Consider the following 18,071-nt stretch of genomic DNA (forward strand, 5'->3'; position numbering starts at 1 on the left):
GTATTGTGAAAAGTGCCACTGGACATAAAACTTGTTTTTTTCCAGTTTTTTGATCCCTTTATAGCTGCTGCTAATCTATCCCATTTGTTCATCAGTAAAATAGTCCATAATTTCAACAAATTAGGATTAAATAAATTTATAAAAGAAATTCAAGACAGTTTGTTCAGCATCGTCATAAAAATCAGAGTGAATCTTCTTATCTTTTCTTAACAGACGGTTAGATTTCTTGTTCCCTGAGAACAATATGTTTTATATGGAATATAAAACATATTGTATATTATATGTTTTACAGGAATAGCAAATTTAAATCATTTTTTAGATTCGTGCACACTATTTAAAGAAGACATTGTGTGTCATACTCAAACCTGTGACAGAAAACTAAGACCCTCTAATTAAAGTTAAGAGATCTTGCTGTGATTACTCAAGCACTTTTGATATTTTGGCTATTTATTTAAATTAGGAACAAACACGTTTTTTATGTTAGTGCCTTTATTTGTCTTAATTTATCTTAATTTACGTAAGATTGTCATCTATAAGGCGTTTCTCTTTGTTTTTTTTGATTGATTATAAACAAAACAGAGAAGGAGAAAATTTGTCATTTGTCACTTTTGTGATTAACAGTTTTCATGCATTTAATGACAGAAGATTAATATTTAGATGCATACAGTACAGACCAAATGTTTGGACACACCTTCTAATTAGTTTGAATGAGTATACTCATGTCGTATACTGTACTGTACATGACATATTTTTGATTAAACTATTACTATTTATTATTTGTATCAAATATAAAGAGCTTGAAAAACTGAAAACAATTCTCTTTCTAAATTCTGATGTACTCATTTATTTGATGTCACTCTTAAATGTGTCATAGCTCCACCATTTGTGCAATATTTAAATGTTGTTTCCTTTTCTCTAAACTTTTTTGGAAAGATAATTTTTTGCTTGTGACAATACAGCATATGCACTTATCTGTCTTTTTGTAATTCCTCAGGCCGGCCTATGGGGGCCGAGACTGCCCCGGCTCTGCTTTTGACTACCAGATGTGCAACACAGAAGAGTGCGCTGGCGCTTACGAGGACTTCCGTGCTCAACAGTGCATCCAGAGAAGCAACAAATACCACAAAAATATGAAGCACACCTGGCTGCCGTATGAGGACCCAGATGGTAAGTCGGCTCTCTGACTTTCATTCATTGCAATAAAAGCAATAGTTTTAGCAGGAGATACTGTTTTCCATGAACATTTAAATTTAGGTAGGTGCTCATCTGGACGCTGAAACTTAAATGTTTTTTACAGACCTAAATATGTGTTGTTTTTCTGCTTTCTCAGACTCCCGTAAATGCGAGTTGAGCTGCATTTCTAAAGAAACAGAAGAAATCGTATTCATGAACCAGGTTGTGCATGATGGGACACGGTGCAGCTACTCTGACCCATACAGTGTGTGCGCTCGAGGGGAGTGTCTGGTTAGTCATTTCTGAAGTCTCCCACACATAAACTACTCATAACAACATACATATTATTTTCTATCAGTTGTTGTTGCCTTGGACATAAGGTTTTGTCATCACTTGTTGCTGGACGGGCTATTGATGTTTTGATTGTGCTGTTATGTCTCTGTGCCGCACTGACGCGTATCATCTGTGAAACTGTGTCGCTGTCCGTGGATGTTCTGTCCCCAGCCCTGACATCACTCTCTCCTCTCCACAATCTTAGTCTGCGTAGAAGTCGCGTGATGCTTCGCTGGGATCTGACTGTCTGCCTGTGTTCTTCCCCCTCTGCAGCATGTAGGCTGCGATAAGGAGGTGGGCTCCTACAAAGAAGAGGACAAATGCGGGGTGTGTGAAGGGGACAACTCCCACTGCCGCACTGTGAAGCTGACGCTGACCAAAACTCCCAAAAAAAATGGTAAATGTCGCCCTGAAACAGCCGAAATCAGTTGCGTCTTTTGAAACTCATAAAAGATGTCTGCGGTGTCCTGCTGTGTTGGACCTGAACCTTTCTGTGTTTTTATAGGAATGCTGAAAATGTTTGACATCCCAATAGGAGCCCGGCACATTGTCATTGAGGAAAATGAGACTTCCTCTCATATTATTGGTGAGAGTTTTTAACATTCTTTGCCTGTTTTTGAAAAAATGTCATACTTTCTGAAGAATTTATGCGTATTCTAATTCCTCTAATTATCAAAGGGGTTATAAAAAAGCAATTTAAAGTAGGTTAACCCTCTGACACCCATTGATCCAAATATGTATCAAACCACTTTGTCTCTAAAATTACCTTTTTTTAGCATCTACATGAAAGTTAAACACAAATGAATTTTTTTCATAGCTAGAAATAATTTCAAGCGTCAAGGGGTAAAATATGTTTTGAGTGCATTTCGTCCTTAAAGCTGCAAGCAATAAGATCTGTATCAGTCTATACATTTAAGATAAAATAATTATTCATCTTACTAAAAGGAGTGATGAAAAACATTAAGATATGCCACAGTAGTTTGCTAAGATTGGAAACGCATAATGAGTTATTTGCTGGGAATTTTAATGTTAAAAATTCAGGATTATTTTTTGTTTTTTTTAAAAACCACAGACTGATTTTATCTAGTATAAAGTCAATTTTTAAGCCTTTCTTGATTAAACATGTTACTTAAATTAAATTAAATTAAATTAAATTAAATTAAATTAAATTAAATTAAATTAAATTAAATTAAATTAAATTAAATTAAATTAAATTAAATTAAATTAAATTAAATGTATGGTTATTTGTGAAGTGACAAACTAAAACCAAGATTGTTTCAAGTAAATAAAAAATCCCTTAATTTGAGTTTCAGATGAATAAAAATAACCTCTTATTTTCATCTATTTACTCCTTTTTTCTCATTATTGACAGCTGTGAAGAACCAAGTCAGCGGCAACTTCATACTGAATGAAAAAAGCGAAGATGCAAAGTTAAAGACGTTCATCAAAAATGGTTTACAGTGGGAGTATTCCAGCGATGGCGACAGGGAAACACTGAAAACAAGCGGTCCTCTGCATGACGGCATCGTGGTGCTGGTATGTTAAAGGTCGCAGCAGTACAGAAGCCTTTCATGAGTCCCCTCAAACCTTTTCACGAATTTGTCTAATTGCAGGTTATTCCAATGGAAGAAGAAGTGAAAATTAGCTTGACCTATAAGTACATAATACACGAAGACCTGCTGCCTCTTATTACCAACAACAATGTTCTTCTTTCTGAACTGGACACGTATGAATGGGCCCTGAAGAGCTGGTCTCAGTGCTCCAAACCATGTGGGGGAGGTCAGTGTGGAAAGGAAGCAATCCCCCTTTTTGTCTCTTGTTTGACCCAGTTAATACAAATATATATTTTTTATTTTGCTTCACAGTGTTCCCCCGCCTATTCGTGTTTCAATATTTGCGGTTTCACATATTCTCAGGTTGTTGTTTTTTTCGCGTGACTCCTCCGGTTCATATTTCAAAAGCTCAGACAACTCAAAGCGCTTGTATGAGACTTTTGGGTTCGAGGAAGGTACTGCGGGAATTTCTAAAAAACCGGGGCAGAGATGAAGAGCACGCTGGTGTTCTACTGGGAGAAGCGTTGATCAAATCGCGCTGCAGGACCTTTCGGTACAGTCTGTTACTCTAAATTGAAAAAAAAACCTTTGTGCTGAGCAATGTTCTTTAATACATGTTTTACAAAGCATCTGAAATATTTCAGAAGGGTTTTTGATGAGTAAGGATCGGTGATGGACATTCTTCGGCTGCGGGGGGTGGTAGGTGGTTCTTTGTATACACGGATTCTTCGTATTCGCGCGGGGGGGTACTGTATTTGTTGACATATTCCTACAATTGTGAGGTTTAAATCAAAATGACTTATATTAGGTTTAGTTTCTTTGATTTCCAAAAACATCAAACAGAATCCATGTTCTGAGAACTTGAGAACTTGAGACATTAATTAAATGGCTTGTTCACATTTTAACAGCATTACAAATGACAAAGAAATGACAATTAATGTGAATGGGCTCTCAATCATTATCATGACTTTATGAATAGGATGATTTTTGTTCTTATTTGCTTTAGTGGCAGAAGCTTTTGATTCTTGATTAGTCTTTGTCATCAACCAAATAAGGAACAATCCTTATTTTATTTTGAAGTACAATTTTTTTTGCAGATAAATTGAATTCATTATCCTGCTAATAGGAATTTCTCCACAAATATCAAATAATTTCTTTGAGTTTGTCAAGTTAGTGGAGGCTATTATTGTAACTTTTGATGCATCACTTTCATTTTTCTGTGTCTCTTTTGTGACTGACATTGAATAAAATCAGTACCAGCATCAGTTCTGAGACTGTAGAGGTGTTCAGTTTAGCACCACAAAGTTTCTCTGTGACCAGAAAGTAAAAAATTTCTAAAAATGTTCCAGTCCCTTAGATATTTTTTTCACCATCAATTTCAACCTTTTGCTTCTACTATCCAAACAAAATTTAATCAACCACAACTGAGAGTCAATGAGCATCCGCCTCTGTGAAAACTGTTGCCATGGTCACCTGAAAGTATCTCAAAAGTTGAAAGAGTGCTTTATCCATTTTGGTTTTTGTCAGAAAATTGAAATTTGCTACAAAATGCTTCAGCTTTTTTCATACAAGAAAACTTTTTTAATCTAAAAAAACATGTCTGTTTAGCTAAAAGGTAAAATAACTTTTGTAAAAATGTCTTTTTCAGGAATACAGTATACAAAGTATGGATGCAGGAGGAAGAGTGACGGCCGTTTGGTGCATCGCAACTTTTGTGAAAGCAGCAAAAAGCCTAAACCAATCCGCAAACGGTGTAACATGCTGGAGTGCAGTCAGCCAAAGTAAGGGAGTTCTAGCCCTGGACTAGCCGAGATAGATTTTTTGCCATTTTAAGGTACTCGGCAGTGTAGGTGTGCCAGTGAAGTCACAATAAAGAGCTGAATGTGCTGACAGGTGGGTGATGGAGGACTGGAGCCCCTGCAGTAAGAGCTGCGGGAAACTTGGCTACCAGACCAGAGTGGTGCAGTGCATGCAGGCTCTCCACAACGGCACCAGCAGGCCAATCCACAGCAAACACTGTCCCACCAATCGACCTGAAACGAGGCGAGTCTGCAACCACACCGCATGCCCTGCGCAGTGGCGGACGGGGGCGTGGTCTCAGGTAAACTAGAAGCTGCATGTTTCTTTTCTTTATTACCTTACATCACTTTTATCCTTTGAAATTAAATCTGCCAGGTTGCGTTACAGATTATTTTAAAAGGCAACTCTGCCTTTAAACTAATGATCTCATAATGTGGATCATCCTCATTTTATATTCTGGTAGGAAATTTTAAAATAACTATTTCATATTTAGACTATATGTATTAAACTAGGTTTCTGTGGGAATAAACAGAGTTCAATATCTATGAAATGATATATGCCTAGTAACAGAGCGGGCAATTAATACATCGAAACGTTGGCTTTGTTGTTCCTAAAGTTTTTTGGTTTTATGTTTTTAAGTGTTTCTTTAAACAAATATATGAAAAGCAAAATGTAAATAAAAACAACATATTGAATTTATTTAATCTTTGTTAAAACATGTTTTTGTTTTTTATTCACATCTCGAGTTTTTTTAAGGTAAAAGTGCACTTTTAACAGGAAATAGAATTATCGGATTCGAAATTGGTTAATTATCAGGTTAAAAAATACACCTGGAATTATTATTTTTTCTTTATCAATGCCAGAATTTTTTTGTTCTGTTTTTGTTCAGATTTATAATTTTTTTAAGTTGAAGCCTAATTTTTGTTTAATATTTTATTAGTGTACCTGAAACAGGAAGTAGAATTATGGGATTTAATATTGGTTAATTATCAGGTTAAAAAAGTACAAAACTGATTTGATAGAAAGCTTTGAATTTCAGGCTCGTTCAGATTTAAACTTCTTGAAATGGCAGGATATCTGTTAGCCAAATGAGAAGATTATTATTCTGACGTTCAAAGTCATTAGGCAGTCTGTGCCGGTCATAATAATGTTAAATTATATGAACATTTTCTGGCATTTAATCAAATTATTTAAACTGGAACTAAACTTCACTGATACACCCCTTGAGTTTATGGCACCAGTACTAGTCTACATCAAGATCCTGGAAGTGGTAAAAGCTGAAGGTGTAACCTGTGTGTGTCTTTGGTGGCAGTGCTCAGTGAGCTGCGGTGAGGGGATTCAGCAAAGGCAGGTGGTGTGCAAAACCAGCGACAACACCGTGGGGGAATGTGAAGGCGAGAAGCCGGAAACTGTCCTTATTTGCAAACTGAGTCCCTGTCCAGGTGAGACTTAAAAAAAAGAAAAGAAAAAAGAAACCTGTAGGCCACATATCATCAAAGTTTGGGGAAAATTGCTCTTACACAGAAACAAAAAAATGAACACAATGTTTTGTGCAGAGATAAAAGTCGTTCCAACTGTGTTCCTCACATCAGGACTTTGCTATTATTTTTGGACTTTGTATTTTTATCAAAGAGTCAAACACGACATGTTGTTTTGAACTCAAGATGGACAAACAACAAGATATACTTAATTGGTTAGAGGGATGTGCAGTGACAGTGGGCGCAGAAGTTCCTATCTAAGGGTAAAGACTCCATTCTTTGAAACATAAAGAAGTTTTTAAAAGGTAAAATACTTTGAAAGTGTGTCTAAAAGCATCGTTTGACTTTTCAGATCTAGAATATACATTTATTTTAATGTGCTTTTTTATACTTTTTTTAAGATTACATAGAGAGCAACAACAAAAGTGACTAACATCTAAAAGTTGAGGACGTTTTAGTTGAATAGCACAGGTAAATAACATTACTGCTTGGATTTACAGCCGATAAAAAGTACACAGAAAGGTGATTGTAGTCTGTTGTCCTTTCATCTGTGCTCATCCGGAGCTACAATTATTCAAAGTGGTTGACTGAGTCACAAGGTAAAATGGGCCCTGAGTGGCATGCGTGGAAATATCTGCTGCAATCACTGCAGATGAGCTGATTACTCAGGGAAATTTAACAAATGCTAGTCATTTTTATTTGCTCTGACCCTTCTTTTTTAATATTTTTTTTTGAAAACTCGAAGTTAAGCTGCAACTACCCGAGCTGCTCGTTTCTGTATTTCTCAGTATTTTGGGTAGATTTCATACCTTAAGCTGATTTTTATATCCTGGGGCATTGTGTAAATAAAAACATGGCCTTCGACATGGCTGTGAATGCATAGACAACACAAAGACGAAGTTTTTGCTTCACAGTCTGTATGCTCTGCTCTCTTCAGCTGGAAACAGATCTATTCTCTGTGGAGAAAAACATTTCTGCTCCTGTTTGCTTTCATGGAAACCCAACCAGTCATGTTCCTCAGCACTGATCAGAACTTTTTCATGTAGAACTTCTTTAAGGAAGCTCTTTTATTTTTTTTTCATTTCCAAATCATGTCTATTTGGGTTGTTATTCCAAGAATTACTCAAACTTTGGAGGGTCTGGTCAGTTGTTTGCACACTCCTCTTCTCATGGTTTAGTGACCTGGAACATCCATCAGCAAACATCCAGTGAAGGTTCTGTGTCCAAATGGTGTTTTGTCTGCAGTTTTTGAAATTATTCTTCTCTAAGATCCTCCTGAATGCTGTTGTGTAAAATAAACAACCCCAAAATAATCCTAATGAATAGTTTTCTAAAAAGTGATGGATATATATTCATTTATTTAGAGGGTTGATAGAGTAGAGCTGTGCTATTGATTGAAATATTAACAATTTTACAAACAAATATCTATGTTTCATCATGGGTTAGAGTGAAACGTGTCCGCCATGTTTTTAAACTTAAACTTAACGATTGGTTCAACCACAAAATGCATATTTTCTCTCGGTTAATAGCTCTTTTTTATTCATTTTTTTGTATTTTTTTGCTTTATGTGTCTTGAAGAAGCTTTTGACATAAACAATGTTGGACATTCATAGATATCTGAATAGACCACTAAAACACACGCCAAAGATGCATGATGTGAGACGCTAGATGGCCCATGGTTTGAATTTGGTGATGATGAATTTAGTGGCAGATTATTCATTCTAACCTTTATTGTTATCCTTTTTTCACTAATTTGCAGAAGCAAGTGAGTAAATTTAGTTCCAGTGTTTTGGCAAATATAAAAAATTGTAATAATTTCTCCAATATTTTTTCTTGTTAAATTTGCTGAAAGTTCCAAGTTCCTCTGTTGAATTGATCACCTAAAACATTTCAAGTCCATCATTTCAGGATTTGTAGGGACTGTTTTAGGTCAACTGCCAATGCTTGACTCAGCTCTAGGCTCTGATGAGGACATAAAAAAGCACAAAAAACAAGAATTTTCACTGAAGGATTTACCACTTTCCTGTTTGAGTAGTATAGATGTGGCTTTTAGGGTTTTTGGCCTCACCGTTCTGATGTAAAACCTTGAAATATGTGGGATTAGTATTTTTAATTTTTCCTACTCCCAATGTCGCGTCCATAAATTGAAGAGCCACGTGGTTCCGATTTAATTTTGTGTTCTGACTCATTCTTTTTCTTCAAATTGCCCTTAATTTTCAATAGGATCTGGAAGTGAAAATCTTTTTTTGTTTGTTTTTTTTGCATCGATGACTTCCTGCAGATTTGGTTATGCTGCCTCCTGTGCAAACAGATGAATAAAAACAATTTTAGCTGTTTTCTTGTACAGCCAATTAGTAGAAATTGATTTTTTTCCTGAAAGAAAATCAGAATGTTGCTCTGGTCATACATGAATTTGTGAGGTTTTTTTGTTGTTTTTTGCCAGTGCCTGACTTTGGATTATTTTTCCGCCTAATTTATTGTTTTCTATTTAGGGTTACCCCTCTCATCTCCCTCATCCCAAATGACAGAAAATGCTACGATGAATGGGGAAGCTGTATACCAAATGGTTCCCAAAAATCCAGTTGACAAAATGTCTAGTAAGCTGATCTTTTTTTTTTGTAAATCAATTTATTGAATCAATACTCTGGTTCTAAAAGTGTTTGATCTCCTCCTCTCTGTGACCTCCAGATGAGCCTTGTCTAGGAGACAAATCCATTTTCTGTCAGATGGAAGTTCTTGCTCGCTACTGCTCCATCCCTGGATATTACAAACTTTGCTGTGAGTCGTGCAGTCGGAAGGAAGGTCTCCCCACAAATGCACTCGACCTCCATAAACCTGAGGTTTTCCCAACCCAGAACCCTTCTAAAACCGCAGACGCTGCTGCTCGGACCTCACCACCAACAGATGCTGCTTTGCTCCAGACTCCTGCAGACGTCTCTGACAGGGAGCCTCCACTACCTCCAGGCCCGCCACTTCCCACAGCAGATGCCAGTGGAGGTCAAAATAGCACTTTAAGCCCAGATGCTGTCAGGTCAAGAAGGGACAACTTAGGATCTGAGAGGGATTCAGGTCACAGAACCCTGTCGGCTCGGAAATGAGCAGCGAGCAATTTTTGAACAAACCTTCTGCTCAGTTTCAGATTCACTCAAAGTTTTGCTGCGATGTTTTGTTTTTCATGTCAGTGAATTCAAACCAGCCCTGCAATGGTTACCTCATAAAAAAAACACACAAACCGCAGAGTGAGGTTTGTGTGCTTCACCTGCACACCGGTCCTCACACACAACATGAGTGGAATAAAAAGTTGTCATAACAAGGTGCTGTAAACTTAACCGACTACAAGAAGTGCTCAAAATGTGATGACTGCATTAGTATATTCATTTTTTTCTCTGTGTACAGTTGTGTAAACCTTTTTTTCCAAGTGCATTAGAACTACTATGAATGGTTTGCGTACAGAGGTGCATGTGCCAGCTATGGACTCTAAAGTGTGCCTCCAGTCTGATTATGAGAACAGGAAAGAAATGGCTGCATATTTGTGTTCAATTAAAATGCAATAACTTAATTAAAATTAGTTCTAAAATAAGATCCTCTTCATATAGGCACTTTTTGATATTAGAAACAAATTAACTAACAAGATAAAAAAGGGATGTTTTACATTTTAATTGCTCACAGCTCTGTTTTTCATTATAATTTTAAAGTTGTTTTCAAAATAAAGTGTCTCTAACCACAATGAATCATTCAAATTAAAGTGTCTCTAACCACAGTGAATCGTTTAAAAATATATTTGCATTTGCAATAGAGCGATTGAAGTCTGAACAAAATTAAATGTTATTTTTTCACAATTTTCCCCTCTGATTATGACTTTTTTAAACACCATATGCAGCTTTTTAGATTAATTCCTTCTTTGTGCATGTGGGCGATGTAGAAACAAGGGAATCACAGTGAAGCTGCTTCTAAAATGTTTGCCCTGTTGGACTTAAAACCAGCAGATGCCTGTTATTTCTCAGCAATTAATTGCAGAAGAAAAGATGCCTGGAAACGACATAATGTAAATTTATTACAAAAACGTCACTTTTTTGGCCTCACTCGCTGAAACAAAGAAAAAAGCGTCTGATGAGTCATCGATTCATTTTAGGATTATCAGACATTTCTGTCTGTGTAGCTGAAGCCTTTTTCGGAAAGCAGCTAGTTTTCTGCGTCCTTTTATTTAAAAAAAAAATAAAAGGAGATCACCAAAACTGCTTTTATCGTTTAAAATAATTCACTTGAATGAAGTGTGTTTGTTAAAAATGTTTCTGGTGGCACACTCCAGACTTCATGGCTATCACTCCCGACTGGAAGCTTTGTAGCTTCTCAGTCTCCGGTGCTCTTGTTTTTTTTTTGTTTTGTTTTTTGGTTCAGATTGACCACACATGATTATCCTCATTAATGTTTAAAAAAAAGAAAAAAAGAAAATAGGTTATAATTTTTTACAGTACTGTAGTACAAACTCTGCCAGTTGTTGTCAAAGTCTGTAACTTAGTGCTTTAAAGACCCACTCCGATCATCTTTTGATCTATTTTGAAAGCATTCCCAGCGGTCTTTTTATTATGATTATGCCAATTTTTAGCACCAAAAAAAAGTTGTTTTTATGGAACATAGTTTTTGCAGAGTGGCAGAGGTTCATCAGAAAGTTGTCTCTGAGTCATGGGAACCCCTTTTCCCTCCCTGTTGATGAGAGCTCTCTGTTTACACCCTCTCCCCCAACGTAACATTACATGTGCAACAAAAATGGCGAGCAATACTGGAACGATGCAACCGTACAGTTTTAAGCCAGATGCCAGCTCAGACGAGGAATTTAAAGACGTACATGGATATTTTTCCAACATCATTTTTTTTTTATCTGCACCTGATTTGAATAAAGATAAACTCAGAAATGCAAGTTTAATCTTAATTTTCTATACATTTGTCCTCTGTCAGCAGAAAATTCTACAAGAACATGTTCAAAACACAATTTTCACCGGAGTGGGTCTTTTAGGGCTAAGATTTCAGAGAGAATACTTATATTAGTACAGTTTTCAGGTAGGAATGTATATAGTGTAAATTTCAGTTCATAAACGTTTCGCGAATTGGAAAATCGGAGCAATGCTGTAAGTCTGCAGGTTGTCTACATCTGTTTCTGCTTTTTGCAGATTATACCACCATGTTCATTGTATAGATCTTGTACATACATACCTAAATGAAAGCTTTAAATGTTAATATTTATTGAATTTTTAAGTGAACAACGTAAAAAAAAAATCTAAAAGAACAAAAGTTTTTGCTATTTCACTAAATTTTTCTTTGTTTTTTTTTTGTTTTGTTTTTTCAATGGACTTCTTAGAAGAAGGAGAGGAACATATTGTTGTAAAGTCATAACTACTTTCCTAAATAAAAATCACAAATTTACCTTTTGACATAAAATTTCAGATTTTTTAATTTATTTTTAACTGTTGTATCCTGTTGTGTGAAGTGGAAATAAATTAGTCAGGAGAAGCACATTCAAACAATTTATTAATTCTTTAAAGTGTTTTGGAGGTCGCTATTTGTCAAGAGACAAGCGTTCACTTTTGAGCAGGATGTATGGATGAGGTTTAAGTGGCACATTGTGTTTTTTATTCCTATTGTAAACCAGCTTCCTTTTGCCAGGCTGGGACTGGTGTCTGCCAATAACCCTAGGCTGCGTGTTTTCTTTTTTCCTCAGCAGAGTTTTGTCTTGTAGAGCAGTTAGTCTGTCACCGTTCCCTCGTCTCCGTCTTGAGAAGCGACGAGGGAGCTGTTGGGTGAAGGCTGTCATGCAGACTCATGCATCTCCCACCGAGGCGTCTGCGGAGATGTCTCGTGAAATCCAGCTGTGCTCGGGGCAAAGCCTGATTGACAATGGACTTAGGCAGCCAGCCCTGAAAACAATGGTAGTTTTGTTAGACCTGAAATTTTTTTTTAGCAAAAGTAGTGCTACACCGTAATATAGCTGCACAGATTTTCTTTAGATACTTCAACATGCAAACTTATAGTCTCCACTAAGTTAAAAAAAATAAAATGAAGTCACTTATACAGATAAAAGTTAAGTTTTTGCTCCTTGGGGGTTTAATAAACCTATTTATATACCTGATGTCATTATATACTATGATGATCTATCAATGATATATATTTTTTTTTTAATTGTAAGAGTTTAGTTCACAGACAACAGTCCTTTTTTTGTTTTTTTTAAGAAGAAATAAAAAAACTGTGAAGTCAAAAAGCTTAACATGTACCCAGAATGCATTGTGGTTTTATTCACAGATACATATTCAAAACCCACAGTGACCTTGATTTTTGTCACTTCTGATTCCTTATCCCACTTGGATTAGCATTATTGTCTGTGATAACTCATTTGTATCTTGTTCCCTATCCCTAAAGATGAGCTTTTAACATAATTATGAGGTTGGGGAATCTAGCACTTGGTTATTATTTAAAAAAAAAAAAAGGCTGAATAAAAGCATGCATTTACCTTTACGTCCATGTTAAGAAGCCACGTGAAGCGGCTTTTTGTCTTGTCCTCATCAAGAGCTTGAAGGACGATGCATGTTGGGCCATCCTCAGCTCTGCGGACAAAGACACCTTTGTTGTGAAATGTTCTGCAGAATTTAAAACTATATGAAAATTATACTATTGTATGTTCACATTTACATTTTTCCCTCTCAAATTTAAATATATTTCATTAAAAGTGATTTAAAAAATGTATACCAGTAATTTGTTTTGTAATAGTTCTTTTTTTTTTTCTTTTACAAAAAATTAATTTTTTTTTATTACTTATCTTTTTGTCAGTTTTGGTTTGACTTTTTTTTGTCATATTTTGTCATCATTTTTTTTTTTATCAGCAATTAACCACCAGGCTGATTAATTTAAGTAAAATCCATAAATCGAAATAAAATAAATACTTCAAAACTTTCTTTCTTTCTGTACTTTCTAGCAAACAGTGCCTACTCTCCAATATTATCCATTATTATTATTATTAAATATCCGGTCAAAACAAAGTCACAGAAGGTTGGTTTTGTTTTGTTGTCATGTCTTCACCTGCTTGACTGAGATTAACTTTCTGCTCAATCGCGTGATGACTATAACGAGTCAGCTCCGGCTATTTAAGCACTTGAAGATTAATGACTTGTGCAGTTCGCCTCTCCAGAGCTGCCAGCTCAGCCCGTGATGCTCACCTCACAAAGCCCGCCTGCGGTGGGAATGACTCCAGCTGAATGGCTGCTCCTCCAAGATAAACACGGGATTTTTGTTTACAGCTGTGCCTGACACTCACAAAATCCCTCTGTCCAATTAGATTTCCAGCTGACCCAGCTGAAACCTCGTGGGTCACGATTGTTTCTGGTCCAACGTGTTTTAGGACCTGTATACCACCAAAAAAAAGAAAAACCAGAGGACACAGTTTTATTTTCAAAAACGCAGAATAAAACTGAAAAAAGTAAAAAAAAGGCAGTTTTGAAGGGACTTCAATCAGTCAATACTTTACATCTGCATCTTTAAAAATACTTTACGCTTATTTGTAAAGATGCAGAAGGGCATCGAAAGGCTGTAAATAAATTGTAAAATCAGCTATACTGACTAAGGATCTAATAAATTTGTTGAAAGGTAATCTCCTCACCTCAATGTGCTGTATACTTGGGTTCCACTGGGGCATTTCCTGAACCCTAGCGTACAGAATATCATAGAGTTCATCCACAGTGGCCTCCAAGACTGCCTCCATCCTGAAGACCTTTCCAGCTCCTGGAATCACTTTGCTGTAGATCACATCTCCGTTGCTCTGAAGAAACAAACTCATTCTATTATAGTGTTAATTCAGAGGACACAGTGTGGGGCAGAGATGGTACCTCTGTCATCTCGACCTTCCATCCGTCTTTGTCCTCCAACATGCTGAGAGCTTTTCTCATGGCCTCTCGTCCGTGTTGTTCATAATACAGCTGGTTTCCAGACTTGGCTGCAGGCTGCACGTCTTCTTGTTCCACTTCTGCAATCAAGTCATGCTAGTGAAAACTCATGCAATGTAAACGCAATTAATGCATCACATTTGAGTTTTTTACCATTATAATTTAGAGCAACATGCGTTCTTAAGTGTTGTTGGATTTGTCCCCACTGCTGCAGCTGTGTGATCTCCTGGCCTATCACTGCCACAGCTCTGCGTTGGAGTCCTGCAGTCGCAGAAGAAAAAGAAAAATCTCAGCATTCCGTCCCTGCTTTAAATACCAAGCGAGGTCCATTCTAGGATGAAGGCTTTACCTGCCATGCTCCTCATGTGAGGGTAGGAGATCCCGCAGCAAAGCTTCACAACAGCGCGCAGCATGTCGTCTCTGGCAGTCACAGCAAAGAATCAGAGGTTGTTTCAGTCTTTATACGCCTCCTCAAGGATACCGCAGAAAGATAAGAGTCAGAGGAGAAGATAGGATTCGCTCCGACTTCTGTCTGAAGGACAATTTTGACAAGATCTTTATGAAGTGAAATGACAATTTTTAATTCAAGGCAAATCTTTACAAAAGAACGGCGGCAGCTGAACGTCAAGTCAGTTCAAATCAACACTCTGATGTTGCTCAGCTGGTAGACAGTTTGGACCGTGTACAAAGGTCCAGGCCTTGATGCTGCAGCATCGCGTCCATCTGTTGCCTCTTGCAGGATATCACTTCTTTCTCTGTGCACCAATTTCACACACACTGTTATCATGTAAGGGCAAAAAAAATCTCTAATAACCTTGAGTTTCAAAGAACGTTCTGGAGACCAGAATAAGATTTGACAAATCTCAGCAGGGTTTTTTTTTTTTTGGTTTATTTTGAAAACGGTGATTTTTTAGTTTGAACATTTTAAACTGTTTCAGAAATTGTAAAAGTATATTTCCACAAATGTTAAAAATGTTGGATTTAAAAATATTCAATGCATATTTTGTGTGATATGGAGGAATATTGAATGTTCTTTCACTTTGAAAACAAACTAAAGTTTCTGTGTTGCTGCAGAAAGAAGTTTGTGCTGTTATAAGTACTCAAACTGGATTGAAAATAGTTCTTAGGAAAAATAAAAAAATGCACTTGTTTAGACATAAACCCCTCAAAGAAACTTGTTGACTGTTCAAACATTACAAAACGTTTTGTTAAATACCTTTCTTTTTTTGATTTTAGATTTGTTTACAGGATGAAGTGAAATTGCAGTCTCAGGGTAAAAAAATAAAGAAAGGAGCTGAATGATCTTCTTAGGTTCAATTAATTTTTTTAAATAAAAAGTTTACAAGGCTAAATCTCAATGTTTTGTCAACCTAAGCAAGTCAAATAGGATAAATACAGACAATGATGTCAGGAGCTGATGGGGTAGAACCCAAAAAGGAGTTGACCTTCCTTGATGGCATGAACTAATATTTTAATAAACAACTCAAAAAGGGACAAAATCATAAAAACTATTTTAGGAACAAAAGGGGTCACAACGTGATCCTGATTAACTTAATTGATGGCACTGTGGATAATTATCCACCTGAACTTTGTGTGGCTGATTAAGAGAAAAACAAAAACCTAGAAATTAACTTTAGATCCAAGAAATTGTGAATGAAATGAAGAAAACAAAGGCCACCATCCTCACATGTGACCCAGACAACTAAAAGAGGAGTTGGAAGCTAAAAGGACATGAAGAATAACATAAGCTATTATTATTTTTATTTAGAAGGTGTATTTGTGCCTCTATTCCGACTTAACATGTCACACTTTAAGGATGTCTTTTTCAAACATAGTAATTCATAGTATTAGTCATTTATTTGTTGTCTGTAATAAATCTCTAATTTGCCTGAAAAATAGTTGTAAAGGTTTCTCATTGGTTCACACATACACATGATGAAATCTACTATGAAAAAAAAACTTTTTTTGCCCTGTACATATTAGCAAATGAGCTATAAATGGGTGGTTGTGGTACTTTAAGCAAACCACTTTGCTCCATTTTATTAATGTAATAAAAAATTGAGTATTTGCTCTTTTAAAAATGACAAATAAAACTGTTCATTCATGTGAGCACTAAATACTAAATTTAGTTTTATTAAATATACGTTTCTTCACATTGGACACACTGTTTCACCCCTATCTTGTCTGAAAACAGCTTCATTCTTGGATTTTTCTTTCTGTTTCTTTTTATATACATACATATCCATTCAATCCTTGACACCCTGCTGTTGGTTAAACTAACTTTTTTGACAACCTTGCCAAAAAAAAGAAGTGAATCTTTGTCTTCTTGTTGGTTTCGGTGTTAGCTCTGTTGTCTCATCGCCAAACGTGTCTGGCTGGCTGTTTGACTGGCTATCCCAAATCCAAGGGTGAGTTGAGCGTGTGAGGTTGTACAATCCATGCACATGGCCCGGTGTTGGACATGCCATCCCTTTGCCCAGGGACAGCTGGGATAGATTACAGCAACTCCACTGTCCCTGGCTGGGAATATCAAGTGTAGAAAGTGAACTACAAAGTGTAAATTATTGAGTGTGATTATAGCATAATAAATTGTAAACTTCACACAAGATGCTTGTTTTTTTTTAACATTTATTTTATTGAAGTCTTATAACTGAACAAACGTTTTTGGATGTTTGCTAATAGAGAAAGCTGTCATTCAACCTGTTGCTATTGGTGCTATTCACATTATTGGATTAGAAAAGTGACACTTTGTTGTTTCATATAATAATGGGCAGAATTTGTCCGATTCTGATCTTCATACTAAATAAGCATGAGTTCCTCTTATTTACTTCTGAAATTTACCCAAAACTGTTTTTTTAATAGAATAAACTATCAGTCTATCCATCCTCAAAGTCCCTTTCAAAGCCGAAGGGCTGCTGGAGCCCATCCCAGCTACTGTTGGGCGAGGGCAGGGTACACCCTAGTTTTTGGCGGGTCCAAACGCTCACACAGAGGCAATTTAAGATATGAATTAAGCTATGAAGTATGTTTTTAGTGTGTGGCAGGAATCTGGATTGAAGAAAACCCACGTATGCAGGGGGAGAACATGCAAACTCCACAAAGAAAGATCTATGCCGGGACTCAAACCTTCTCACAATGAGGCAAAAGGCGAACCACTCCACCCCTGTGCTGCCCTGAATAAAGCATATTGTACATCATCTGCTTTCTTGGAAGGGATCATATTTGAAATGATGCTTCCTGTGCAATAATCCATGTTTATTTCACCTGTGGAATGCCGGACTTTGGATGATGTAACATGTCTTTCTTATTATATCCACCACACATTTGTGATGGTTTTCTATCTTGAATATTCCAGTTTGGATGAGAAGGGTTCTGTTTCTCCATCTTGTGTTTTTTCTTTAGATCAAAGGTTGTAGATCCTATTCTTGTAGAGGCGTTGACAAAATGGTCAATGACTGTGCGGAAAAGTGTAGGATCAAGGTGCTCCCCTCCATCTTCTCTTAAAAAACCTTTAAATAAAGTTCTGAACTTTATCATTTTACCATCCAAGGTGGTTTGGATGATATTTTCTCAGTTAGATGTCATGAGCTTGTCCAAAAGGGTTGAAGCTGTTCTGGCAAACCTTGGAATTGAAAGTAAGACTTTTCTCAGCTGGAATAGATGTCTGAATGAAAGAGTTTGATGGTCTCTAAAGACTGAGATGACTTTTCCGACTAACAGAAATTAAATGTCATTTTAGTTGAATCCCTGATACGTGAACCTGGGAGACTGAAAAACCCCTTTGAGGACAAATGTCACCTTGACAA

At 36.5% G+C, this 18,071-nt stretch overlaps 2 protein-coding genes across 3 annotated transcripts in view; one reads left to right on the forward strand and one right to left on the reverse strand.

The window, feature by feature from the left end:
- Nucleotides 1–11,773, forward strand: part of adamts14 (ADAM metallopeptidase with thrombospondin type 1 motif, 14) — a 53,515-nt gene extending 41,742 nt beyond the window's left edge. For both annotated transcript variants that reach the window (XM_004080554.5, XM_011488228.4), the window contains exons 12-22: nucleotides 995–1,167; nucleotides 1,331–1,464; nucleotides 1,780–1,903; nucleotides 2,012–2,092; nucleotides 2,879–3,042; nucleotides 3,120–3,285; nucleotides 4,708–4,840; nucleotides 4,953–5,160; nucleotides 6,172–6,301; nucleotides 8,830–8,934; nucleotides 9,026–11,773. In XM_004080554.5, coding sequence (XP_004080602.2) covers nucleotides 995–1,167; nucleotides 1,331–1,464; nucleotides 1,780–1,903; nucleotides 2,012–2,092; nucleotides 2,879–3,042; nucleotides 3,120–3,285; nucleotides 4,708–4,840; nucleotides 4,953–5,160; nucleotides 6,172–6,301; nucleotides 8,830–8,934; nucleotides 9,026–9,435 — 1,828 coding nt within the window. In that variant the 3' untranslated portion in view covers nucleotides 9,436–11,773. The remainder of the gene's footprint in view (nucleotides 1–994; nucleotides 1,168–1,330; nucleotides 1,465–1,779; nucleotides 1,904–2,011; nucleotides 2,093–2,878; nucleotides 3,043–3,119; nucleotides 3,286–4,707; nucleotides 4,841–4,952; nucleotides 5,161–6,171; nucleotides 6,302–8,829; nucleotides 8,935–9,025) is intronic.
- A 73-nt stretch (nucleotides 11,774–11,846) lies between these two features.
- On the reverse strand, nucleotides 11,847–14,764 carry star2 (steroidogenic acute regulatory protein 2). Its single transcript, XM_023949563.2, has 7 exons — nucleotides 14,615–14,764; nucleotides 14,419–14,526; nucleotides 14,209–14,345; nucleotides 13,983–14,141; nucleotides 13,543–13,727; nucleotides 12,840–12,933; nucleotides 11,847–12,249 (listed from the first exon to the last, which is right to left on the reverse strand). The coding sequence occupies exons 1-7, from the start codon at nucleotides 14,676–14,678 to the stop codon at nucleotides 12,085–12,087; spliced, it is 912 nt and encodes a 303-aa protein (XP_023805331.1). The 5' UTR covers nucleotides 14,679–14,764; the 3' UTR covers nucleotides 11,847–12,084.
- Nucleotides 14,765–18,071: the final 3,307 nt, after the last annotated feature.

This window comes from Oryzias latipes, chromosome 19, assembly GCF_053564925.1.
Source record: "Oryzias latipes strain Hd-rR chromosome 19, Olatipes_Hd-rR_3.1".
NCBI classification, from domain to species: domain Eukaryota; kingdom Metazoa; phylum Chordata; class Actinopteri; order Beloniformes; family Adrianichthyidae; genus Oryzias; species Oryzias latipes.